This window comes from Hippocampus guttulatus, chromosome 4, assembly GCF_054856545.1.
Source record: "Hippocampus guttulatus isolate MCC_2025c chromosome 4, RoL_Hgut_1.0, whole genome shotgun sequence".
NCBI classification, from domain to species: Eukaryota; Metazoa; Chordata; class Actinopteri; order Syngnathiformes; family Syngnathidae; genus Hippocampus; species Hippocampus guttulatus.
The window spans coordinates 25,947,685-25,973,387 of NC_141264.1; the positions used below are offsets into that span (position 1 = coordinate 25,947,685).

At 46.7% G+C, this 25,703-nt stretch overlaps 1 protein-coding gene across 2 annotated transcripts; it reads right to left on the reverse strand.

Moving 5' to 3' along the window:
* Positions 1-1,567: 1,567 nt before the first annotated feature.
* On the reverse strand, positions 1,568-25,483 carry chd2 (chromodomain helicase DNA binding protein 2). Of its 2 annotated transcripts, XM_086109862.1 has the most exons (38): positions 24,380-25,483; positions 21,585-21,828; positions 20,490-20,576; positions 20,256-20,317; positions 19,779-19,904; positions 18,943-19,152; positions 18,549-18,688; positions 17,820-18,045; positions 17,634-17,734; positions 17,521-17,562; positions 17,273-17,448; positions 17,049-17,173; positions 15,836-16,052; positions 15,481-15,570; positions 14,876-15,066; positions 14,598-14,786; positions 14,260-14,422; positions 13,996-14,148; positions 12,908-12,979; positions 12,524-12,673; positions 11,892-12,040; positions 11,718-11,814; positions 11,542-11,634; positions 10,557-10,727; positions 10,239-10,408; positions 10,113-10,154; positions 9,397-9,536; positions 9,195-9,333; positions 8,969-9,119; positions 8,048-8,170; positions 7,840-7,962; positions 7,604-7,741; positions 7,086-7,202; positions 6,814-6,992; positions 5,914-6,013; positions 5,659-5,839; positions 5,109-5,349; positions 1,568-4,368 (listed from the first exon to the last, which is right to left on the reverse strand). In XM_086109862.1, the coding sequence occupies exons 1-38, from the start codon at positions 24,436-24,438 to the stop codon at positions 4,092-4,094; spliced, it is 5,454 nt and encodes a 1,817-aa protein (XP_085965988.1). In that variant the 5' UTR covers positions 24,439-25,483; the 3' UTR covers positions 1,568-4,091. The 2 variants fall into 2 exon arrangements, with proteins under 2 accessions (XP_085965988.1, XP_085965989.1); XM_086109863.1 differs by lacking the exon at positions 19,779-19,904 and having other exon boundaries at positions 24,380-25,482.
* Between the last annotated feature and the right edge of the window lie 220 nt (positions 25,484-25,703).

Consider the following 25,703-nt stretch of genomic DNA (forward strand, 5'->3'; position numbering starts at 1 on the left):
GTTTTTTAAGCCTATCCTTTAACGTTTTTTGTTGCTAATAAACTCCTGTTAGACACTTGAGCCCATTTATCAGTGGTACTACCAGTGGCGGGCCGTGCATTTCAACCTTAGGCCTTCAAGGACGTCACATACATTAACACAATATAGGCTCGTCAGGCAGCACTTAATTTCAGGAGCATTTAAAACCATCAAGTATGCATTCACAATTAAGAGCAGGAAACTAAATTTACAGATATTGTCAAAAATAAAAAGATTTTAAAAATACAAAATAAAATGCCACCCAAATTACGCTGTGTGGTCATAAACAAGTCTGTCCAATTAATTGCGCAATGTCGCAGTTTCATATAAGACACCAACCCCACAATAACAAAACAAACTATTCTTTGAAAATAAAATTAACAGATCATTTGCATTTTTAGAATAGGCAATACAACAGCAAATATTTGAAAATGTTGAGCAGCTGAGATTGAACGAATTTTAGTGCACGAAGCTGACTACAATGCGGCATTATAAATGGCAGGTGAGCTGATTTATTTGATACATTTTTGTGTCTTTGTCATTTTATTTCGTTACCATTATTACTAACGAAATAAAATAAGAAGAAATGTAAAATAAAATTCATTTACTCACCAATGTAGTGCCTGTTCACTGAGCTGCAGATCTACGCGAGTGTCCCCAAACGTTTTTAAACGCACCGTAGCTTGTAAGTGCCCAGCCGTGCTCTGATGTTTCCTTGCTGCCTTGGTAAAACAACTTAAAGTGGTAAATCCAGTGGAAGGTCTGTCTTGAAAATTGTGTGGAAAGTAGTCCTGCAACCAGATCAACGTCTTCTCCTTCGGCCATTTTGGGTCAAAATGCAGCAACAGCTCCCTCTAGCAGGCGCTATCCAATCACCGAACGCGCAAATCCAGTGACGTAAACCCTTCTAGCTGGCCCTGGTACACAGACTCGTGATCTGATTGGCTATTGCAAGCTGACTGTGCCCGTTCATTTACAGCGCACAGGGGCCTGCTCTGTTTAATCTGAAGGCCCCGAGCAAGTTTAGTTTACCTGGCAACACAAGCTATCTGAAATATGATTGGTTAAAAACTCTACCATAATAAATAAGTCATTTATCGAGTGGATTTCAATGTTATTTAAAATAACATCGAAAGCCACTCGACTAAGTGGAAATAATATGACGTAAAGAATACACAGAATAATTTTGTTTACATATTTATGAAAAGAAAATAAATTAAATTTGTTATTCTCAGAAAAGTAAATTTTTTAAATTTACTTTTCTGAGAATGTCTAGGCCAGCAGAGAAGGCCTCGCTGGCCCTGACGGAACGCCACTGAGTGGTAGTGAAATTTAGTGGAGTGAATGTTTACTTTACAAGTCGACCTCAATTGTCTACTCGTGCCCCTAAAATTGCCGGTTAGGGGCAAACGTGCTGCTCGTAAAAAAGTTAGTATGGAGTCAGTCTTCTTACCATACAGCCGCCCCAAAAAAAATGTTCCCTGGGGTCGCACTCCCCTCCCCCATTTTCAAATGATTGCAGAAATCGCAAATGAACTCAAACTGTATGTTCTTTTGTGTAACAAATTTTTATTACATATGTCCAAACATATGTACAAGAGCATTTCTCATCAAGAGTGGTTGTTGTCACAAATATAAATTATTTAGACTTTTTTTTTTCCTGGGAGAACAGATCATACAAGGACTGGAGCTTGCTTGATGTGGTGCTGGAGGAAGAGGAGGAGAAAACACTTTTTTTTTGTATTTCTACTACATACAATACATGATGACTACCACTTAGATACATGGTCCCTTTGCCAGTTTTCACGTAATCCAGCCATTCCGTATGTCCTTAAAATGGGATTTTTAAAATATATATTAGGGGCATTTTTACATGATTTGTACGTTTTGGGTTTTTTTTCCTCACAGTGCAAAAATTTGCTTCAATTTTTCAGGGATTTTCAACACTGGAATACTCTATACTTGTGAAAATTTACATATAATTCATCGTAACATTGAGACAAATTCAGCCCCCGAAACCAGTTGGACTGAAATTTGGTAGGCAAAGCTATCAAAAGCAGACCCACCAAAAAGAAAGTCTCACAAAGACACGCCCGAAAAGACACAACAAGGCGGCCATTTTAGGCTCTGTGTGGCCACTTCCCGGCGTTCCTTCAAAGATCAACTCACTCAAAAGATTTTGTTTGGATTGCTAACAAATTCCATTAGGGTTGCAAAATGCTGGACATTTTGAAACTAGCAAACTTTCCTTGGGAACTTTTGCTCATCATTTCCAAACTCCCTTCCTTCCAGTCGCAAGGAAATTTGCTGGGAAATTTCCATTCCTTTGCAACACCAAAATTGAACCAAGTACAGCAACGCATGCACTGCGTGGTCTACGCGTGACTTTTGTCCCTGATGAACAAAATCAATTATTTTGCCATCTGCACAGCAAGCACAATTACACCCCCACACACTGACACCCCCCCCCTTGATTTAAATACTGTACTATACGCAGCAGCAAGCCTCCCTCCCCCGCATGTAGTGTGCAAGGACCACCATAGAGTTACCGCCCATGCATAAGGCACAAACGGGAGAAAGGGGAAAGCGCAGAATGGAGGCTCGCATTTGGCACTGAGAGTCAAGTGCCCTCCAAGTGTCGTGTCATCCGTGACGCGTGCACAAACACGCGCTCATTCCTGAATACCTCGAGGGGAAAAAGAGCCAAAAGGGGGATCCGAGCGTTACGACGCAACTAATACTGATTCTTCCCAAATTTGCCACTTGAAAGAAAAAGACTTAATTTCTGCAAAAAATAATGCATCTCTGTTCATCGACCTACACTAGCCACGCATCGGGAGAAGCAGAACAATTCCTCGGTCATCCACTAGATGTGTTTTGCCTCGGCGACAACGGAGAACAGCTTTGTGTTCACAAAGAACACCTGTGAGGAAATAGAGCCAACGTGGCGATGATTTCAATACTTTGACATTTTTGTTTGCTCCGATGCTGCGAGTATTCATTTTTTTTGTCATGTAAAATATGTGCCGTGAATCAAAGGTTGGGGGGGGGGGGGGAGAGAACACCACTCTGGTGGCAAAAGTAGCGGCACGGTTGAGTCTTCCATGACCGCCCGGCTTTGGCCACCATTTTGCAACAAATGCCAGAGGTGCAAAAATGAAGGGAACTCTTTTCATGGTGGAACTTCCCATAGCAATTAAGAGCGCAGGTGACGAACGGGCTCTTTTCGCTTGTTTTGGTAAACGAGATGGAATAGTGAGTTGTTGACAGGAATCCTAACGCTATCAAGCATACCGAGTGGTGGTCGCAGGTGTCCCTGTGCTGACGCCGGGCCCGGAAATTTGATGGAATAAACCCGGATTTTACTAAATGGAAGCTTGACTCTTAATAGGGAATTTCAATAGAATATACATGACATGTTTTTTTTTTTTGTTTTTTTTGCTTTGATCTGCAAGTAAAATTTGGATTCAGACATGATTGGGGGGGGGGGGGGCTGATTAAAGACAGGAATGTCCTCACAAGGAGAGCTAGCTTATTGTGAATCGATTTCTACTTATGACAAAACAAAATAATTGTTGATAGTTCCGCCTGAACAAAATACAGTACATTAACCTCCATTCCAAATCAATTCCTGTGAAAGTATTTCAATCTGGAATAGTTCCAAACCTGCCCGTGGTTATTTACAGGAAATCTTCCACCCTTTTGCAACCCTAACAAATGCTGCTGCTGGGGGACGAAAAGAAAAAAAAAAAAAGTGCACGCGATGACACATTCTTGTGTACTCACATTGTTCAATGACACTTAAAGCTAAACACACAGAAATCATCTGAATTCCCCCTTGTCGTGCATTTAAAAAAAAAAAAAAAAAACAACAACAACTAAAAAACACAACCAGGCACTTTAAGGTCAGTCAAAAGTTCATCGTGTCCGAAAGCCACCGTAAGAAAGTAGTCCATGGGACTCAGCCTCCGTTCCATTTTGTCCAGTCACTTCACTGGAGACGGTTCGCTGTCCGTCTTTGAGGGCAACACTGTCCGATCGCATCAAGCTTATGACCGGTCCAGTCCAAAGGTTTAGGCCTTCCTGTGGTTCCAGGTGGCCTCGGTCGGGGGGTCGGGCTCCACCGGGGACGAGCGAGAGTCATGCGGGGACTTCTGGGCCTGCGGTGAGCGCGGGTCCAGCGGCGAGGCTTTGTCCAGGTGGAATGGTCTGCCGTAGTGGTCTTGGCCCAGCGGGGGGCCGGCCCGGTGCTCGGGCATCCGACGGAAGTCCTGAGAGGGGCCGTCGCGTCCCTGGTGGTGGTAGTTGGAGCGGAAGTCGTCCGGACGCCTTCTTTTGGAGTCCTGGTGTCTGAAGACAAAACGGCCGCAGGTCGGCTCATGTGACGGAACGAAGCCGCAACTTCATTCACGCCTGCGCATCTCAAGTCGGAAATAATGTCCCGGTTTTGACGAATGACTTGGAAATTCGATTTTGTTTTCTTTTGATTTGATTCATTGATGAATCTAAAAACATAATGGACCGATTAAGGGATGATTCAAATAGGGATGATACACTTTTTGAAATATGACTTTGAGTTATAAAGTGCTTTTGCTGTGGTAGGAAGCAGTGAAGAATAAATACTTTCTTACTTTACTAAAGTAGATTTTTCATGGATCTGTAGCTTGAGTATTTCTTTTTCGCACATTAGTTGTTGTTTTTTAATCCCTCCATTGGAAAATTATTAACTGGACGCTCGACTGCCTCATTCGTCAAAATAGGCTGCTTCATTTTTTTTTTAAACTACGTGGATGGCAAAATATAGCTTTACTTTTACTTTTATTTCAGAGTTGATATTTTATTTTTAAAAAATATATATATATACAGTATATATATCTTTTTTTGAGGACATAATTATTTCACTCCATTTTTTTTTAACATGCAGGAGAACAGAATACTTTTACCAGTTCTACTTTGTAACCCCCCCCCAAAATGAGTCCATACCAAATGTGCTCCCGTCTTGACCTTCCGTGTACTTTGACTCGCAGTTTGTCGAAGAGCGGGCCGGGCGGCGCCGCTCGAAGGCAGCGGCGCATCGCGGTGGCGTTTACCTGTCGTAGTAGGGCCGGTGCGGCCGGTGGTCCCGGTCGTTGCCGTACAGGTCGTAGGGCCTCTTGCGCGGCGAGCTGTTGTTGCGGTAGCCGCCGGCGCTGCGGTACGAGTCGCCGTGGGCGTGCCGCTCGCCGTAGTGGTCCTTGTAGCGGTGGGCGTCGTACGGGTGATGCCGCTCGCCCTGCCACGACGGGTTGCCCGGGTGATTGTACTTGCGCTCCCTCTGCCAGTCGCCCCGGTCTGCGTGAGCACAATCGACTCACTTCAAATTCGACCGAGATTGTTGAGAAGGTGCCAGGAGGCGAACGGCGCCGTTCCGCTCCCAGTCGCAACGAGATCCCGTCGCCCCCGCGCCCTCCACCCGGTATAAAAAGTCCATTTGTGAAAGAAATATTTTGCCGTGTGTCGTAAGCCTTGAAGAGATTCACTTTGAATTGAATTGGCAACCACGGCAGGGGGAAAAAAAAAAAAAGAGATGAATCGAAAAACGGATGCCAGATGGGGTTGACCCAGCCGACCCACAAGAAAACACCCGAGGCGCGTATTTACCATCGTTGGGGAAGTGCCGCTTGGCGCCCACGTTGTAATCTCGGTGGTGTCCGTGCGGGCCCGACTGCATGGCGTGAGACGAAGCCGACTGCGAGCCCGCGGCTTCGCGACCGGACGCCGAAGCGTCCGTCCGGAAAGGCTTCCCTCTGCCGGAGGGCTCGTCCTTCTTCTTGTGCTCCTTCTGGAAGCGTCCAAATGGAGCCAAAAGGTCAGGGCGAGGACAAGATGAAGAGGACGCATTTGCCGGCCACTTGCCTCTTCCTCGTGGGAGCGTTTCTTCTGGGCCATCTTGTAGAGCTTGTGCAACTTCCGGGCGCTAAACTCCGTAAACTTGGACACGAAAATCCAGAGGTTTCTGCGGGAAACAGCAAAGGCCTTCCGTTAGTGTCCGTGTCAGTCACAAAAATGCGCCAGGGTGGAATTTGACAACCGCTTGTATGAAGACCTGCATGGCACTGAACGATTTCAATTTTCAGAGAAGGCTCCTTTTCTCTGAAGCCAATGATCTCCAATTTGGGTCTTGATCTGGACAAGCGATATAAAATTGGACTGGCAAATCGGTGCCGTTGTTCAACCGAGCTCCTCTCGTCCTCGGCAGCTGGCTAAAGTCGCGCCTCTCCTTTCTCCAATGAGCACTTTGAAACAGTCGATCACGCCTTGGCCACATCCCGACTGCATTACTGGAACGCACTTGACTTTGGAGTCGGCCGATCCTCCATTCAGCGTCTCCAGTTGGTCCAAAATGCTGCCGCTGGCCTCTTGACTGGTACTCGTTAGAGGGAGCGTGTCACTCCTCCTCTGGCGTCCCTTCACTGGCTCATATTCGAGTTCTTTTGAAGATGCCGTTATTTGGGATCTTGCTGACCCCCACCTGACCTCTCTGAGCTCCTCCACACCCGCCTCAGGTCGACGGACCAGAAAACATTCGAGGTACCGAGAACTAAGCGGAAGCTCGGGAGCCTTTTCCATTGCCGCTCGCTCTCTTTAGAATAACCTCCGTGTCGGTTGTTTGAAAGTGCCGGAGAAAACAGACTTTTGAAAACAACTTTCATTTGACAGAGCCGCGAAGTGCGGTCTGAACGATGGTCCGAACGATGCCAAGTAGACGAGAGGCCCCTTTTTCCAATTGCCGACCGCAGAGCGCAGCCATCTTACCGTTGCCATATTTTCACGTGCTCGGGGTCGCCGTACGCTTTAAGGCACTCGGTGATGCGGTCGCCGATCTTCAGCAGGCACGCGCGCGTGTGCTGGAGCTGGTCCCGGTCCGACAAGCCCTCGTCCGGTTTGTCCAGCTGCTTCAGGGCCTTCTTCACCGGCCTCATGCGCTCCTTGCACTGTGGACGCAGTCACGCCGATTGTTCCCATTTTTTGGGACAAGTACATCCCGGTGACGTCTAAAAGTCGCCCGGTCTCATTTCAAAACTCACAATACTGAAAGTCTCCTGGTCCAGTTTGTCGTCCTCTTTTCCTTCGATGGGGACGGGGTCGGAGCCCGCCGTGATGTGAACGGGCCCTTGACTTTTCTTCCCTTTGGCTCCTTTCGGCTAAAACGTGCAAACAAGAACGTTAAAACCAGCGACCGGTTGCTCACATGACAGACTTCACGCACGCACGCGCGCGTCTACAGGCGTGTTTTGTCATGTTGTAAATGAGTGCCGTGGTACTTCCGGGTGGCAGAAAGTGATCAAGTCCCAAAGGTTTTTGATTTCTTTCAATAACATCTCAAGTAATGAACCCTTTCAGTGTCGGCCATTTTGAAACCCTTCTTTCGTCCACCGCGTGAAAAAACAAAACAGAAAGACGTACCTGATTAAAAAAAAAAAAGAAGAAAAAAGGTGTTTGCTATCGAAAGCTGCGGATGAGGCGGCCGAGGTCGCCTCAAGGGGGCGTTGACGTGGCGAATATGGTGGCCAATGCTTGAAAGGCGCACAAGGCAAGGACTGACCTTCTCTTTCCTGGCCTTGTTTGCTTTTTCTTTCTCGCCTTCCTTCTCCTTTTTGGGGGTTCCCTGCTTTTCTTTGTTCTCCTTGTTATCCTTCTTCTTGGGTCGTTTCTTGGCAGGGGATTTCTCGCTTCCTTCCTCCTGCTCAAATGGGAAGCGGTGAGAACGATTTGCAAAGTCCCCCCCCCTACCCCCCCCCCAATGCGGAGGTTCCCAGGCGTCCCTTTGCGGTTAGCGACCTTGAGCTCGCCTTCCTCCGACGGATTGTCCGACAGGCGCGGCGACGACACGCTGTTGCCCTGCTCGTCCTTGACGGCCTTCTCCTTCTTCACCCGAGGCTTCCTCTTCCTCACTTTGAGGACCTGTTGGCGACGGAGGCCGGATGAGCGACGCGGGCGCAGACGCGGCGGGAACGGCGCCGGCGCCGGCCGTCATCCGTCGGCTCACCTCGTCCCCCGTTTTGGAGGCATCGGCGCTGTCTTGTTCCTTTTTGAGCAGCTTGAGGAGGTACTCGGCCCTCGCCTGCAGCTGCTTGGCCTGAGGCTTCTTGCCTGGATCGTCCGGCAGGATCTGTGCAAGGGGGGAGCGGGGGCACATACAGACAAATTCAACTCTAATTGGAACGTTCACCGCTGATTTTTTTTGCGCGGGTTGTGACTGATACGCCGGCAAAGTCCGAACTTTGGTTCAAATGGAAAGCATTTAAGCAGCTATTCATTTAAGGTTACTTTTACGCTATGCGTCTTTTCTAGTCGAGGTTTGGGGTATATGTAGGCTTTAAATTGTGACGAGAGCGGACCCCCGCTCTTCGCGAGGGACGGAGACCAGAGCAAAAAAATCACCATCGATAATTGACGCCGAATGAAATGTTCTGGGGTGATGCTGAATAAACATTCAATGGGCGTTTTCCATGAAAAACGAGAAGAAGATTGTCGGGGCGGGGGTGACATCCGTACAGTCAAACCTCGGTTCTCGACCAATTCAATTTGGTTTTCGACCAAAAAGTTCGAGTTTTTTATGCCTCGGATGACGAACAAGTTTCGGTTCTCGAACAAACCGAGTGCACTTGAATGCACCATTTGGTGACGCTTCCTCGGGTCGCTTTCCGTTGTGAGCAGACGTGTTCAATAAACATTTTTATTTGAAAAAGAGCGTGGTTTCGGTTTTCGAACAGCCTTCTGGAACGGATTATGGACAAAAAGCCAGGTTTGACCGTATTTTTAAAATCCATGAAAACGAGAATGCGCAAGCGCTGAACCGCCAGTTATGTGACGGTGCACTACGACGGCACTAAAACATTTCAGGGGTAGGCGGGCATCAATGAGTCGGGCATCTTCGCCCGCGGTGTCAAACGTCGGCCGCACTCGCCTTTTCGGCCAGCTTGAGGTCCGGATCGGTCTTGATCAGATCCCAGTTGCTGAACCCGTGCTCGTAAATTCCCAGTAAGAGCTGAACGTCATCCTCGGCATTCCAGTCCACATCGAAGTGGGCAACCTTGACTCTGCATCCGAGCTTGAACCTGCGGGCGAGCCGGAGAACGTCAACGGCGCGCGCGGCGCCCCCCCCCCCGCGAACGGTTGGGCGGCTTGCTCACGTATTGCGCTCGGCCGGATCGGCGGGCACGGCTTTGTGCAGGGGCTCAAACTCCTCCTCGTGCTGAACGATGGACTTGGCGTTGACCTGGACCCCCGAGATCTTGATGTTTATTCCTCGCCGCTTGCCGGGCCCTTTGGCTGCAATGACCTGGTTGTCAGCTCGGCAGTGGCAAAGCGACGTTGAAGGTAATGTGGCGCTACCTTCGATTGGGTTCTCTTTCAGGTTTTCCTCGTGCTCTTGCACCGCCGCCACGCAGCTGCCGTGAATGAGTTCGCCCAGTCGCTTCAGGTCTGCGATCGATTTGTCCACCAGCTCCGAGTCCCGCGCGATGGCTTCCAACCTGGAGATGCAGAAAAGCGCGCTTGACAATTGCCGGCTTGACAAATGACGAGTCCCGTGAAATTTGATGAAGTGATTCGGTTCAAATGGTGGCCGCGGCGGTGTGTGTGTTCGCTAGCTGTGATTTTACTCGAAGTATGGTAGCGTGTTGGCTTAAACTTTGATTTGTTTTTGTACAAACGACAACAACAATCACGACGAGACGTATCATTGCCGTCAAACTGATCTTCACCGCCACACTCATCCTTAAGTGCGCCACGACTCTCTGTGCAAATTTTGTTTCGTTGCCGTAATACCGGAGTGACTCAAACTACCAAAAACAAATGATTTGTGTGTGTGTGTTCCCCCCCCCTCACAAACTTCACCAATAAAGATGATGGTGCTTAGGTGAATGAAGTTAAATTCATTTTCAAAATGAAGTCAAGTTTGTCTTTTTCTGGGATTTAAAAAAAACACACACAGGGCCTTTATTGGAGGTGAGGTGCTTATTCATTACCAAGCGATTCAGTGCGACATGACAATTAAAATGGAGGTCTGATTTGCTTTGATTTTTTTTTTAAATAAACTGAGCACTTACCTTTCAAGTGGCGCTCCAAACTTCTTGTAAGCCTTAATGAACCTGCATTGACGAAGACCACCGAGCGTCAAACGAGTCCTCAAGAGCGCCGCGGGAATGTCACCAAACCAGCGCGAAATACCCGACCTGCGTATCTCCGCGTCGTTGAAACCTTCCACGTTGTTCTTGCGGGCTCGAGGGCGGCCTCTCCTCTTTGGCTTCTTGTCCTCGTCGCTGTCGTCGGTCTCGCTGTCAGAGCCGGAGGAGTGTTGCTTGAGCTTGGAGCCCACGTCACTGTCGCTGTCGTTGGCTTGAGCCTGAGACCGCAAATAGGGAGTCAAATCTGGAGCGCTGGAGTCTCTGAACAGCCACGTCGTTCCAAAGCAGTTGTTTTATTTGGGGGGCGGGGGGGGGGGGGTGGCTTGACGTCTGCTTTCACAGGGAGTAAATGAGCAGAGGCCTCACCCGCTTGTTGGAGCTCCTGCTTCTGGGCAGCATGAAGAGATCCATTTCCCGCTGCTTTTCCTCCTCCTCCATTTTGCGCCGCTGCTCCTCGGGGATGATGTCGTCCCATTCCCGAGAGGGCTTTTCCTCAAGGTCGGGAGCGCTCTCCTCCATGCTGGAAAAATTGGCCACCTGCAGGGGGATTTTTTATTTTTATTTTATTTTTTTAAATGTCAATAGCCTTGGTTCACACATTGTTGTCGGTCCATGAACAGGGAGTGCGGAAAAGCTCCGCGGTGCTCGACATGAGCCCTCATTATGGCTCTCAAGACAGTTTGGGTTGGGAAAAGCTACTGTGAGTACGATTGCCAAGACATCAAATTGGCGTGGCGCTCGTCAACACCCAAGAGCCACTTAACATCGACGCACACAAAAAGGACAAGTTAAAAAAAAAACAACAACAACAAGACCTTTGTCCCGAGTGGATGCTGTGCACTGAGAGAGGTCAAACTCTGTGGGGTTCCCACTTCAACCTCAGTGCAAGAGCTCGCCGGTCAAAGTGTGGTCAATGGCTTTCCCCTGCTTGCATTCGAACATGGCGACTTGAATTCTGCGCGACTACACAGCCTTGTTTATATTCACCATGGATACCGCCACCCCAAAATGGCCGCCTCGTCCCACAATGCAATTTGAACGGAAATGATGCGCCAAAAAGGCTCCCACTTGCGTTAATTCTTCAGAAACTGACTTCTTTCGAGATTGCACGGCATCATTATTCCTATTGATTTTTCACAAGAAGATAAATACGACTTTGTTTTGAAGCCGGAACAGCCCGATTGCATTTCCATTCATTTCAATGCGAAACACAAATGGCGGAGTGACCGAAGAGATTGGATTTGTGGCCCGACTTTCCATTTCTGGCTGCAATGACGCAATATATCAACAATAATATACGCCCTGAGATTTATGAAGCGAAATACACCAAGAGGAGGGCGAATGGACCCACCTTAAACTGAGACAGCAGCTCATCAGTGGCACTTTGGCCCTGGTCACTTTCTCTGGTTTCGGCCAACCTGAGGATCTCATCAATGTCCATTTCCTGCATGAAAAGAAAACACGGCCGCGTCACTTCAGAAACGTTGAGACGTGCGCTTTTGGGCTACTCGGGATGACCCTAACCACCTGGGGTTCAGACTCTTCTCCTTCCGCCTCTTTAAAGAGTTCTTCGGCACCAAACTTGAGGATAGCGGTGAGCTCTTCCTTGTTGAACGGATTGGAGCTGGAAAACCCAAAAGAAGGCCAAGTGTGATGACTCGCTAGGGGGCACGTTCAGGTGACTCCCAAAAGAGGTCTTACTTGGTGTTGCCAGAGTTGCTGTCCAGTACCGTTCGGCCAGTGGTGTCCATTCGCTGGATGACCAGGTGGTCCAAAACCATCTTCTTCTTGGCCCTCTCAATAATGTCCTCCTCAACCGTTCCCTTGGTGACCAGTCGATATATATTCACCTACGGCCGGGACAAAAGCACAAATCGTTGCAAATGGACCGTCTATAGGCTGCAGGACTTTTTTGTTAGCCTTGCTGCTTGGTGTGGCACAAGGTTCCATTTTAGGGCCCCTGCTGTTTTCATTGTATTTGCTGCCCCTGGGTTCCATCTTAAGAAAGCATGTTATTTCCTTTCACTGCGATGCGGATGACATGTCCCGCTGGGCAAAAAGAACGCTCTTGCCTTCAGGCCACTGTCTGGAGGAAATCAAAGGCTGAGTGGCGCTGAACTTCTTCAATTCCAACAGAAGGAAAACGGAAGGGATAGTGTTTTGTCCACACGGGGGTCTTTGTACACAGTTGTGGTTGGTTTTTAATGCGCTCCATAAATCAACTTGAGAAGAGTCATAATAATTTACGCGCCGATTCCGGTGAGGAGGTCCATCGTGATGCCAAACGTGACACGGCACGATGAGAGTTGCGATCCATTTCGGCGGTGGCGTACCTGCTTCTTCTGGCCGATCCGATGAGCCCTGGCTTGTGCCTGCAGGTCATTCTGAGGGTTCCAGTCAGAGTCGAAGATGACCACGGTGTCGGCCGAGGCCAAGTTTATCCCTAAGCCTCCGGCTCTCGTGGACAAGAGAAAGCAAAAGTCCTGCAAGAGATACGGCGCTCTGCTCACAAACACAAAACTTCCATGGCGGAGTACTAGCAAGATGTGTGCGAGCGACATCATTACAAGTAATCAGGCCGGGGGGGGGGGGGGGGGGGGGGGGGTCCATTTTTTGCACCATTCAAAGATTTTTTTAAGTCATTCATGCAACGCCATGACATTTTGAAACTGTTGACACAAACACCAGTGCTTCGGGTGCTGAAGCCTTGAACGTACCTCTGAGCCTTCGGCATTAAAGTGGTCCAATGCTTGCTTTCGAATTTCTCCCTTGATGGAGCCGTCCAATCGCTAAAAACAGGAGAGACAAATAAGACCAGTCGATGAGTCCAGTGGATGTTGAGCAGTGCTCTATCACAACAAATGCCACCGGCTAACAGGGACGGAGCCGAGCGCCCTGCCGCAGCCTGGACGCGCTCCAATCGAAGACAAGTCGGCGATATAAATAACCGCGTGAACTCGCGGCCTGGCCGAGTATGCGTGACACAACCCCGAAATGTGATCTGCGTCAACACACGAGTTTGCGTGAACGCAGACCAAGACAAATGTTTTTGGAACACTTTGGGAGATTTGCAGACGGACAACAACAAAAATTGGATCTCCCGTTGACAAGTTAGAACATTTTACGTCAAAGGATGGGAGGGACATGAAAGTCAAAAGTCCCACTGTACTGTAAGTTCCCCCCCCCTCCCCAAAACAACCAAGCTAATATTAAATATAATAAATATGTACATTTTTCATATCACGTCATACTCTAAACGACGCATCCAAAAGCAACAAAATAAATCTGCATTTTTCAAAAGCACCTTGGTCATTTTTGTAATTTACGCTAGTAGGTCAACGATATCGTAGAAATGATCAACATTTGAAAACATGTCTTTTTAATCGGAATTTGACATGGTTACATACGTTCAACTTTTTGATTTCTCTCCTATTTCAGGAGTGTCCAAACCAGTTCTGCTTGTAAAATGGAAAGATCTTTCTTCTTCAGAGTTTTGAAGACAAATGGTCTTCTTAATTTTGTTCATTTGTGTCTTTGCATACCTGGAAAAGCTGTTCAGAATGTGAATCAATATGTTCGCATTCGTGGCACCGATTTTTTTTGTCTCCGACACCCTCCTTTCTCATTCTGCCCACCTCCACCCTCCTTTTTTTTTTTTTTTCAACTACCCTTGTGGCGGCTGTGTCAAATGTCATTTTGAATACATGGCGCGGGCTGCAAATGTCCCCCCCCCCCACCCCCGGGCCATAGTTTGGACATCTTCTTTCTTACACGGCTCGCGTTGAGCCAAAAAGGTGAATGCTACCTGGAAGGGATAACGTTTCCTGGTGAGGTATTCAGCCAGGATGTCCAACATTCGAACCATCTGCGAGAAAATCAGCACTCGGTTGCCTCGCTCCCGGAGGCGAGTCAGCAGCTTGTCCAGCAGCACCAACTTTCCGCTGGCCCGCACCAGAGCCTACAACACACACACATTTTCACCTTTCGCTCGATGACGCAGGATGGCCCGTGGTGAGGCCGCGGGTAAAAAATAAAATAAAAATAAAAATCGAGCGATCAGCAAACGTGCCTGCAGTTGTTCCTGTTGCGACTCGGGCTCTCCCTCCTCGGGCTGCTTGATGAGGAAGCCGTGGTTGCAGCACTTTTTCAGCTCCATCACAATGTTCAGGAAGCCCGAGGAGCTGCCTCGGGTGCCTTTGGAAAGAGCTTTGTAATTCCGCGTTAAAATCCACCTGCAAGTGTCGAGCAACACATTCAAAGCAAGCAAACTTAGAAACTCTGGGGGGGGGGGGGGGGGGGGAGCCTCAAATTCGTACAGTTCAAAGTTCAACTCGTTTGAAGAGATTCCGTCGTACGTCTGGCGACAAGGCAAGATCGCGATACGAAGGGACAGATCGAGAATCCTACTTGTAAAATTGCTTCTGCTGCGCACTCATGTCAACGCGAAGAATCTGTTCCACTTTGGCGGGGAGCGATTTCTCCACGTCCTTTTTGACACGTCGCAGCAGGAACGGCTCGAGCACTTTGTGAAGACTCTGGTAGCCGTTCTCTCTTCCTTTGCCGTGGTCGTCCTCGAAATCTTCCCACGAGTCAAACCTGAGCGCGCGGCGGATTGCGGGAAAGAAAAAGAATATCGAGGCGTCGTCTTTTCGATTTTGTCGACGGAGGCGTGGAGCGGAACGCACTTGTCCGGCATGAGGAAGTGCAGCAGCGACCAGAGCTCTTTCAGCGAGTTCTGCAGCGGCGTGCCGGTGATGAGGAGCCTGTGGTTTGACCTGAACTCCATCAAGGTTTTGTACAAGAGGGAATCGTCGTTTTTCAGCCGGTGAGCCTCGTCAACGCCAAGGAAGGCCCAGTTGATGTTTCCGAGGACTCCCTAGAGGGGGGGGGGAAAAAAGAAGCCGTTTGATGTCATTGGTTGCAACTCATTTGGGTGGCGAGGGAGTTCCTCTGGCGTTTGGACGGCAATCGGTGTGGCAGAGAGCCTTCTCGATGCCCGTCATGTGAAAGTGAAGCACAATCGGCAGCAAACGAGAGATTTTTGGAATGCAAAAACACGCAAACACTGCCATTAGTGACCATCAAGGTACATTTGGTAAACGGTCAAAGCGCACGAATGATCAAATATATATCAATGTCAAAAACTCGAGCCGACTAAAGGCAAAGGGTGTCCTGTCCTATTTGGACTCGGCAGCCAAAAATGACCCACAGAATGCACAAAAAGAACTTTTTTTTTTGTTTTGTTTTTAATATGTCGGCCAGTGTTGTCTTTGTGTAAGCAAGCACTCACCTTGTCTTTGAGGAGAATTTCGTACGTGGTTAAGAGTGCATTGAAACGGATTCTTTTGGTTTGGTGGTTCACCCACTCGTAGTCGCGGATCTGCTCGGAGAAGAAGAAACGACACCGTGAGGCGCCGAACTCATTCCTGATCAATTCAAGACAAAAATGGAGCTCATCCTAATTTGATTGAAGTCATTGAACTGTGCTCGGTTTGGGGAAATGATCGACCCCGAGCTGGAATAAAAATCCGGAACCCGGATGAAAAGGCCACGAGCGGTTTGTATTCTTTTCATTGAGAGAGGGTTTGGGTTTGTTTTTTTTTTTTTGGAAAATGGTTCCGAGCGCCCGATGTGCTACTCCGTACCGTTTTCCTGCTCATGACGTCACCCAGGTAGACCACGACGTTCATGTCGGGGGCCCAGGTGTTGAACTCCCTCTGCCAGGAGGTGAGCGTGGACAGCGGCACCACCACCAGGAAGGGCCCGTAGAGCTGATGCTGGTGGAACAGGTAGGACAGGAACGAGATGGTCTGGATGGTCTTTCCCAGACCCATCTCGTCGGCCAGGATGACGCTATTGCACCTGAAGACGAGGAGGAGGAAGGAGATCACGTCTGCCGCCCCTTCAACACCGAGCCGAGTTGTTGTGTCGTTTCTAGAAAGTGCTTCCGATAGGCTCGGTCTGTCCCCGCGTCATTTGGACACGTCAAGTGTTGAAAATAGCTGGGACACTTGAGCGGTCTGAAAAGTGTTGTAACACGACGCGTGGCGGGAGCCGTGTCGCTTTATCACCTCAAGATTTTAAGAGGAGATGGGGCTTTATTTAGGGATTAAATTAGAAGCCTGGTTTGTTTAAAAAAAAAAAAAAAACGCTTTGCTGCAGATGGAACAAGTCAACCACGAAGGCGGGTGTGTGCGCAGATTCATTTCTTAGTCATCTCCTCGACCGTTGAGTGAACGCTGGCGCGTTTTGGCTGCCGCTGCTCAACCCGTATTGTTTTGTGTTTTTTGTTATTGTAAAGTGTCCTTGGGTGTCTTGAAAGGCGCTTATAAATAAAATCTATTATTATTATTATTATTATTATCACTCGTGGCTCTGAACCTTTGAAAGCCAATATGCCGCTGGTTGTGTTTTCGTCCGGTTCGGGCCTCGGCTGGCGGTGGCCGCGCACCATTTCATTCAATGACAGTGTTCATTTTTAGAATGCTTTTTTACAGTCATCAACCAGCAATCAAACTTTTTTGGGGGGGGCACAATGATATAAATTGTAAGGTCGAATCCAAATTTGAACAATGCTCATGTGAGGCAGGATTAGAATAGTTTGGGATTTTTTTTTTAATTTTCTTCTTTTTAGTTAGTTCCGCTATTTTTAATTTCTTCTTTGGGCAAATTTCTTCAATTTTTTTTTTTTGTTGGTTTTAGTATACATTTTATGTTGCTGTTGTTGTTTTGTTTTGTTTTATGCTTCATTTAGTTGAGCTTTTGTTGGTTTTAGGTTGTAAATTAAGTATTTGCCAAGTGCAAGATAAAATAAATCAATAAATAAAATACACCCGCACAGCCGACACCGCGCGCTACCTGCACCAGGAGTGAGCGAGCCAGTTGAGGCCGGCCAGCTGATAGTCTCTCAGTTCCAGGTTCTCGTCTCCAATATACGTGGGTTGTTTTTTCAGAGCGACAAATCTCGGCCTTTGTTTCAACACCTGAGAACACGGGGGGGGGGGGGGGGGGGGGGGGGGGGGGGGGGGGATCTGAAGCACTGTCCATCCATTTCAAAAGGGGGCGGGCGGCTGGACTCGTACCTTGCAGTCTTTGGAGGGGAGCGTTTTGCTGGAGTTGCGGTTCAAGAAGCCGTCGATGCAGTGCTGGAACTTCTTCATGACCAGCGCGCCGTCTTCCCAGCTGCACTCCGAGTAGGGGAGGCCCATCCACTTGCAGAGGTACTCGGGCTCGTTGGACGTGCTCTTGTGACTGTGAGCTGGAAGAGCAAAAGACATTTGAGCGAGCGCCGGCCGCGTCTCCCGCACGCTTCCAACATCGAGTCGCTTACACGGGAAGTCGGAGGAGCCGTGAGTTTTTCCCGTTTTGGTCGCTGGTGATGACAAACGCAATGAACGAGGAGGCCTCGGCCAACATCTGCACCGCGACCGGAGCAGCTCTTACCGATGACGCGCTCCACAAACTGGAACTGCTTGTTCAAGTCTGCGATGAGCTCCAGCTGGCAGTTGTGGAACTCCACGTCCTCGGGAGACGCCTTCTTCAACCTAAAACATTTCCGTCCCTTCATTTTTCAAAACGCTCAACTGTGGGGCACGATTTGATTTGCTTGACAGTCAAAAGGTTTGGCACCATGCGCTGAGCTCGTCATTTTTCTTTTTGAAGTTGTCCAGCTTCTTCAAGCCCTTGACCTTCTGCTGCGTCAGCGAGTCCAGGCTCTCCCACGTGTTGTGGATGTACGACCAGCCCTTCCACTTGACCAGATACTGCGTTTCCCCTTCTTGGTCGTTGGGGTCGAAGCCTTCGCACGGGTCCCCGTTCTCCTCGAGGGCGTACATGGTCGTGGGAGCGCCGGTGGCTAAGATTCGCAAAGAACAGAAATCACGTTCACAACCGAGTCTGGTTTGCACTAAATGGAACATTTACACAGATTGAGAAGATTTTCTGTTGACTCAACACGGAGATGAGATGCGAGATGAATTTACAGTTGAGAGCCGAAAATTTTGCCGATATGTACAATTTTAAACAAGGCCTCAAAACAATGAATCGATGATGAAAAATCATCGGTTAGTTGTCCATGAACTGATTCATTGTTGCCCCTCTACAAATCAAATTCCGCAATCGAAATGAATAGAAACGCCACTAATCCGTTCCAGTCCGCCATAATAGACCAACAAAAGATTTTTTTTTTTTTGACGTGAAAATTTGGCTCCTCAATAGGCTGCGGTAAAGTTCGTCCCATGTATGGCGCTGCGTTCTCATTTAGGCTAGCAAACTGTCGCAAGTTAAGACGTTAAAGACAAAAGATGGTTGATATTTCGAAAGGTCTCGACGTATTATTTGCACGGAGTTTGTAATCACCTCCTTTTTTGCCCATCCTGGTGTCCATGACTTTCTCAATGGTCTCGCTGTCGTCATCTTGCTGCTCCTCGCACGCGTCGCCCGTCATCTCGATGAGGTCGTCAGAGTCCGTTTCAAAGTCATGTTGGTCTTCTTTATAGCTACAATTAGGAAACAGCACGTATGGCAGTTGCAAATGCGCCTATTAGCTCTTTTTTGGGGGGTGGGGGGTTAAACTCACCTATTCAGTTTTTTTTTTTTTTTTTTGCTCAGGCCAAAGCCATGTCTAATATAAATGTACTGCTTGAAAACCTTTTTATGATGCTGTCAATTAATCAATGCTGGACAACAGTCACGTTTGCAGCAATGTTGCCACCAGTCTTACAAAAAACAAAACAAACAAAAAAAACAAAACCTTTTGACTTTAGTTGCCCCTCTCCGGCGAGTTTGTCTCTTTGGAGTGTCCTCATCATCATCATCATCATCATCCTCCTCCTCTTCCTCCTCGTCATCATCATCCTCATCATCCTCATCGTCGTCATCCTCGTCCTCAGGAGAGGATTCCTGTTTCCTGGACTTTCTTGCTTTTTGGGACAGTTTTTTGTTTGACGCTTTTGTCTGGGGTCTGCGAAAGAGCAAATGGCCAAAAGAGGGCCAAGAGGGGGCGTGTTGTGTTGATCCACTGTCGTGACCAAACCAAACTTTAGAGACAATTTCAAATGTCTTCTTGAAAGCAGGAGCGGGGAACCTTTTTCCTCAAATTTGTGAAGAAAAAAATATTGCGGTAACTTGATGAGTTTGATTTGTTCCATGACCATGCTCCTAACTTAAATCACAAGTCTCTCAAATCAAAGTTCCCAACTGAAATGAATGGAAAACACCATGAATCCATTTTTTTTTTTTTTTGGTTTGTTTTTCTCAGGCCAAGCTTTCCTCACTTTCAACAATCTTTTCCGATTGCATGGACACAGGTGCTCAGCATACAAAGGACTTTAATGCCCTTGACTAGCATTTTCGCCTTTAGCGAAGGGCTGCGCACAAATCGGTGGTGACTCGGATGGATGTGAAGTGGCTATTAAAAACCAACGCCCAATCAGAATTTTCGAATAAGTGTTTTTCAAATTGCATGGCGGAGCCGATCGGGCGTTCCCACCCCTGCTTTAAATCGCGCACGCAACAGAGAAAATTCGACATGGAATGAAGACGACCGGCGGGTAACTGTCTGACGGCCAGGCCTCGCTAAGCTCTTACCTTCTAGCAGGAAGTCGTCTGGATCTTACTTTTTTCTCTTCCTGCTCACTGTCTGTACTGCTGGAAGCTTCCTCCTCGTCATGATCATCATCATCATCATCATCATCATCATCATCATTCCAGATACTTTACAACAAAGAGATGCCACAAGTTCACCCACAGGGCCCATCACCGCTGTTTTACGTGACAAAGTGCGAGCTTGGCGTTTTTTTTGGGGTGGGTGGGTAGAGGGAGGCTCGCACAGGGCAAAGTCACGAACTGGAGAATGGTCAGAATGGCGATAACGTCATCGCCCCGGCTGACTGGAATCTAACTTGGCCAACAACAGTTACCCAAATGAGAGGACGTGGAGAGCAATAGAATCCGAAGACTAACTGAAAAGGCTGCGCCACCGTCTCGATGACATTGTGACTGTTCCGAAAACGGGATGAGGTACGCATACGGTCTATCGGCTGTGCACGAGCTCTGAATACTCACTCCTTCTTTTTGACGCGAGAGCTTTTTCTTTTGGGACTTTCACTTTCGGAGTCACTGCTGCCCTGTGAAAACATCAACAGAGGTTTTCAGAAGTCCAAAAAAAAAAAAAAACACAACGGGGGGGGGGGGGGGGGGGTTCCTCCGTTCACAAGTTGACAAGCTGCCCTCGGAACGGAACTCCCGTCACAAACAGAGGACCCCCGCAGCATCTGTTATGCATTTCTTGGCCTTTACCCCAGCGCCGATGTTCAGGCGAGATGGTTCCTGTCGACTGCGATTTGACCTTCTGACCCCGTACACATCTGGATGCTCCTCCCACATCTGGAAAGAAGATAATAAGGAAGCGTAATCAAATTTAGACTGTAGAAAGCTCACAAAATTCAAGCAAGACACTTCACTCCTTGTATGACGTGAAGAAAGAACGGGTCTAGATGAGGACTGGGCCATTGTAGAAAAAACTCAATCATTATTTTGACTAATACGGACATCACGATTGAGGAAAAAAACAACAAAAAAATCCAATTATCATTTGAAAACTACTAAAAATCAACTCCTCAAAACTATCATCGTAGCCTCTTGCCTATTCATTCCTGCATGTTGATCCTTTTATTCTATTTTCAGCATGACGTCTCTGATCCACTGGTGAAAGGACACTTTGATCCTCTCCTCTTTCATCTATAACTGCTTCAGACAACAAAATGTATGCAGAAAAGTGGTGAAGATTGCACGACTGTGTCCTATGTGTTGTGTTGTGTTGTGTTATTTTTGTTATTTTGACTTCAAAATGGCGCCGCGAGAGTGGCTGCCTTTCCAGCAGCTCCTATATTTTGTTGTTCTACTTATAACTTTGCTGCTGTGAATTGGGAATTTCTCCATTGCGAGACTAATAAAGGTTTCTTATCTTATCTTATCTTATCTTATTTGTATCAACCTTCAGGTGCCTTGCAGAATGCAAACCTATGACAAGAAAAGGCTACAAGAACATCTAAAGCTCAGCTGGGGTTCATCAGTCTTTTTATAGGGCGACGTGTGTGTGCAGATTCCCACTGAACACGAGTTTGAATGCCATTGGTTAATTCTTCCACTTATAAGAGGGTGAAAACACATTATTTCAGGTGTTTGGTTCCATTTCTGTCCATTTTTTTTTTAAACAGAGTTTCACAGAATATAGGTCACATTAATGGTGGCAATTTCTTTTTTAAATAATTCAGCTTGGTCTCCTTTTTGTATTATTTTAAAAATGCAGCATTTGGATGGGGCTTTGTAGTTTGGTTTTTACATACTGGACACGCCAGTGATAGCGTACAAGGCAGAAGGCGCTTCCTTTACCTTCTTGACATCAGCCAGACGTTCCTTCTTCTTCACTGGCTTGTCTTTCAGATGGCTGCTCGGCTGCCGTTTGGATTCGGCAGACTCGCTGCCGCTCCCCGAGCGGCTCTCCGACCCCGAGGAGCTGTTGGACTCCGACTGGCGGGGCCGTCGCCTCTCGCCGCCGTGAACGCTGCCGCGCTCGCTCTCGGACTGACTCCCCGACTCCGATGCCGAGCAGTTGGATTCATCCGAGGCGGAAATGCTGCGGGGACAAGAACATTTTTTTTCCCTCAGCGTGTTTGGTATCAGGAGAAATGTCTCAAAACGGCAAAAGTTGTTTTGTATCCAGTCTTGTACTGTCATTTGCATTTTTATATAAGCAAATAGGGCAGGTAACAATTTGAAAGCTGAGCCTTTTCAGTTCTCTCATCTATTACTTTTAATTTTATGAATTACACTGGACCGTCATTAATGAGGTGAAAGCCTGGGCGATTTAGTAATGTCAATCAATAGTACACTATGACAAAACGACCCATCATGAAATATCTATCAAAAATAGCAATTAGAGCTGTCGTTAAGATGTATTTTAGTATTTTAGGGATGACACTACACTATTAAATCGATCTTCAAGGGAGTCTGTGTGGGGAGAACAAAAAACCCGTGATGGCGCAGGCAAACACATGGGGGCGCCATTTAACAATACATTAACAGCTTTAAAATGTGTCATAATTTAATCTTCTAATTTTAAGCATTTAAATAATTGCTGAAATTGTTTGCTGACAATTTAGAAAAAAGGTAACGGTCGTAGCGACATATAAAGCAATCCACGACCTCCCGCGATGACCTAACGCGGAAGAAACCTTTTCCTCTTTCAGTGAATAATAATGAGGGTCAGACGACAGATGAAATCTCGAGTTTCTATTGGTTAATGCGTTGCTAGGTGACAGTCGAGCCAATCGCCGCTGTCCTGTTCAAACTGGTGAAGGAGCACATCCGGTTCCTGAGCTCCACATGCAGTGAGTGAACTCAGCTCAACAGGGAGCGCAAGGGCCATTTGGAGATTTTCAACAATATTTAACTGTTACGTGGCTTACTCATTTGGAGAGGTTCATGCTTGCGCATTTCATGTTTGTTTGCATTCTGGGTTCCCACGATGTTAGTATGTAAAGAAGAGGCGGTTTGACGCCAAACAGGAAGAAACTCAGTTTAATGTTTAACCAACATAAAATGGCTGCCACGAGTGCACAATTTTATTTAAGTGAGAGTGGACAGTTTGTGTGCTCAAGAGTATTCAGCAGTTCATGTAGAAAATAGTGTCTTCGGCACGCAGCGGGCGTTTTTATAATGGTGAATATTTAAATTGGGACGAAAATACTGTATGTGTTAAGGAAGAAGAGAACATCAGTCATCACCCAGATTTAACATATTATAAGTAAATGTTCCAATGATGCAAATTGTGCAAATGACGTTATTCGTTTCTTTAATGCGCAAAGTTGGGGGAGAGGTCAACACGAGAATAACCCTACTATCTCTATAAGTTAAAAGTAAATAAAAGTGTTCAGACAGAAAATAAGTATCCCTACATTGGAGCTCAGATCAAAAGTTGCAATGATACATTCTTAATTAGATGTGTAAAGCCACATGAAGAAAAGTATGCGCACGCAACACTGTCGCTAATTTGACTTCAAAATGGCGCCGCGTGAGTGGCTGCCTTTCCAGCAGCTCCTATATTTTGTTGTTCTACTTCTTCCTTTCATAACTTTGCTGCTGTGAATTGGGAATTTCTCCATTGCAAGACTAATAAAGGTTTTCTTATCTTATCTTAAATTTAAGGTGAAATAATACATTTTTGCTGATATGGAAATCATCTTGATCTGATTTGAAGTCAACAAGTGAAAGCAAAAACGTGACAAGAAATACAGGCTAATTGAAATCAATAAAATTGTGAAATCGTGAGCAAAAATCATGCAAATCATTTTGGACACTTACTGTGCTTTTGTTGGAAACTAATGTTTCTATTGAACGCAAATTTAAGTGTTTCACTCGTGAAAAGTTTAAAATGTCAGACAAGTTAATTTTAAAATACATCTTGCATGTGATTATATCGATCTCCAGAATTTGTAAGTACAAAAAAAAGTTAACATTTTGTGAATAGATTCAAGTTCATTTGTATAAAATGTGTATTTGTATAAATATTCTATTTAACAAGCATTGAATTCAAATACGTGTAACAATCCAAAATGCACTTTGGGGGTCAAATAACGTTGATAAAATGGTGCAATGCAGCACAAAGTAGAAATACAAGGCCGTGCTTTTGACTCAGCATGAGGCTTGAATTTTAGTTTTTAAGTTTTTTTGGGGGGTGCTTTCTACTGTCTTTGTTATTGTTTTATTGCAGAATTCATTATTTTTGCTCCATGTACAGCACTTTGTATACATGTTTTAAAGTGATCAATAAAAACAGTCGAGTGGAATTGAGTTGAGTTGATAAACAACACAAAGCATGCAATACTTTCGGATGGAGGTAAGTTCGATCGCTTTTACTTCCAGGGAAAGGATCTTCCGGCACAGGGGGGGGGGGGGCCTTGCAGGCACACTACACTAACAAATGCTACGAAATCGGGGTGTGGCTATTAAACAATAGCAAGGTCATTGGTGACACTGGTGCACCTCGTCAGTGGCACGCATATGCAAATAGCCCCACCACACACAACGCGCACACACACACACAGGTGATCGACCATGCTCGACAAGGTAAACAAGTTCTGCAGACGTACGATGGTATTTTTTAAAAAAATGAATGAGTTGCATACCTGGAAGCATTGCTTTGAGTCGATCCTTCATCCCCTTGCTTTTTATTTCTGTTCTTCATCGTTGAAGAAAAATGTATATGTGTGTGTGTGTGTGTGTGTGTGTGTTTTCAATGCAAGTGTATAGATCCGTTGGGAGAGGTGATCTTGTGTCCTGGTATTCGTCTCAAAAAGTTCCAGGAGGCATAACGTAGCATACAAGTGCCTCGCAATTCCCTTCGCTCCTCGGCAAGCACTTTAGATCCAAAACGGTGCGACGCGAGAGGAGAAAGTGGAATTTAATCCAAGTGATTGTTCATTATAGATACATACACATCTGTTAGATACACGAAATATACTTGCTAACGGCATGTGCTATTCATTTAGCCTACATATGCCAGCAATGTGTCCAAGTGCCGAGTCGCATCAATTAATTCAAACTGCGTCATCGAAAAAAAAAACGACTCCGTTAGGAATAAAGTTAAACGTGAAGACAATGTAGGATTAATAAAGAAATCGATGTAAACAGAGCAATCCCAGAGCGATGTAGTGCCGATAGATTGATTGCATTATTTCCTTTCGATTCGCCGTGGTTGCAAAAATTAAATAAAACGTCAAATCGGCAGAGGCAGCCCCCCCAAAAAGTAATTTACTTGTCATTAAATACCAAAAGAATCGCGTTTTAAATACATCATAGGCCTTTGGCGAAGGTGCTCCGCTGTCAAGCGTCAGCGAGACAAGAGGCGAGCAGCACTCTAAAAATGGAGGCGCGCCATGGCTGCCGGAGCCCTGCATAGAAAACAACGGCGAGCAACTCCCACAGCCGAGACGGCTCCGTCGACGCGCAAAAACGGACACCAAAGCCCAGCGAAACGGCGTCAAACCCGTCAAAACGTCGAGCGAGTGAGCGGAGGCATCACTTGAACATAGCAGGACGTCGCCTCAGTCGACACAGGGGAGCAAGAAAAACGGAATGACGACAGCCCATAGCAGCCTTCCTAAGGATCATCCGCCATCTAGAGCTCCTTCCTAGCTCTGAAAGCCTTTGATTGACGTTATTTTCATTTAACCAACACTCAGGTGATGTTTAAGTCCCTCCCCTTCATCTTTAACTTTTCGTTTCGAGAAACGTTGAGATATGTTCATCACATCTTAACAAGCACCGGCCGAAAGTGAAAAGAGTTCGGCTCACTTAAGTGGACAAAGCATAACGCGTGGAAATATTTTTCCCCTTTTTGCAGCAATTGCATCACTTCCTGCACGGACAGGAAGAAGCCAGAAGCCATTTTAGAAAGCTGGAGGAAACCATTTCATTTCCCACCAAATGCTATTTAACCATTTCACAGCC

What these genes read in the sequence shown, in the direction of transcription:
- chd2 (XM_086109862.1), bottom strand. Translation starts at nt 24,438, where the DNA reads ATGAAGAACAGAAATAAAAAGCAAGGGGATGAAGGATCGACTCAAAGC. An exon ending in GGATCGGCCAGAAGAAGCAG is followed by an intron (nt 12,041 to 12,523) that starts GTACGCCACCGC and finishes TCCCGGCCGTAG; the next exon opens with GTGAATATATATCGACTGGT. An exon ending in GATCCGGCCGAGCGCAATAC is followed by an intron (nt 9,120 to 9,194) that starts GTGAGCAAGCCG and finishes GCTCGCCCGCAG; the next exon opens with GTTCAAGCTCGGATGCAGAG.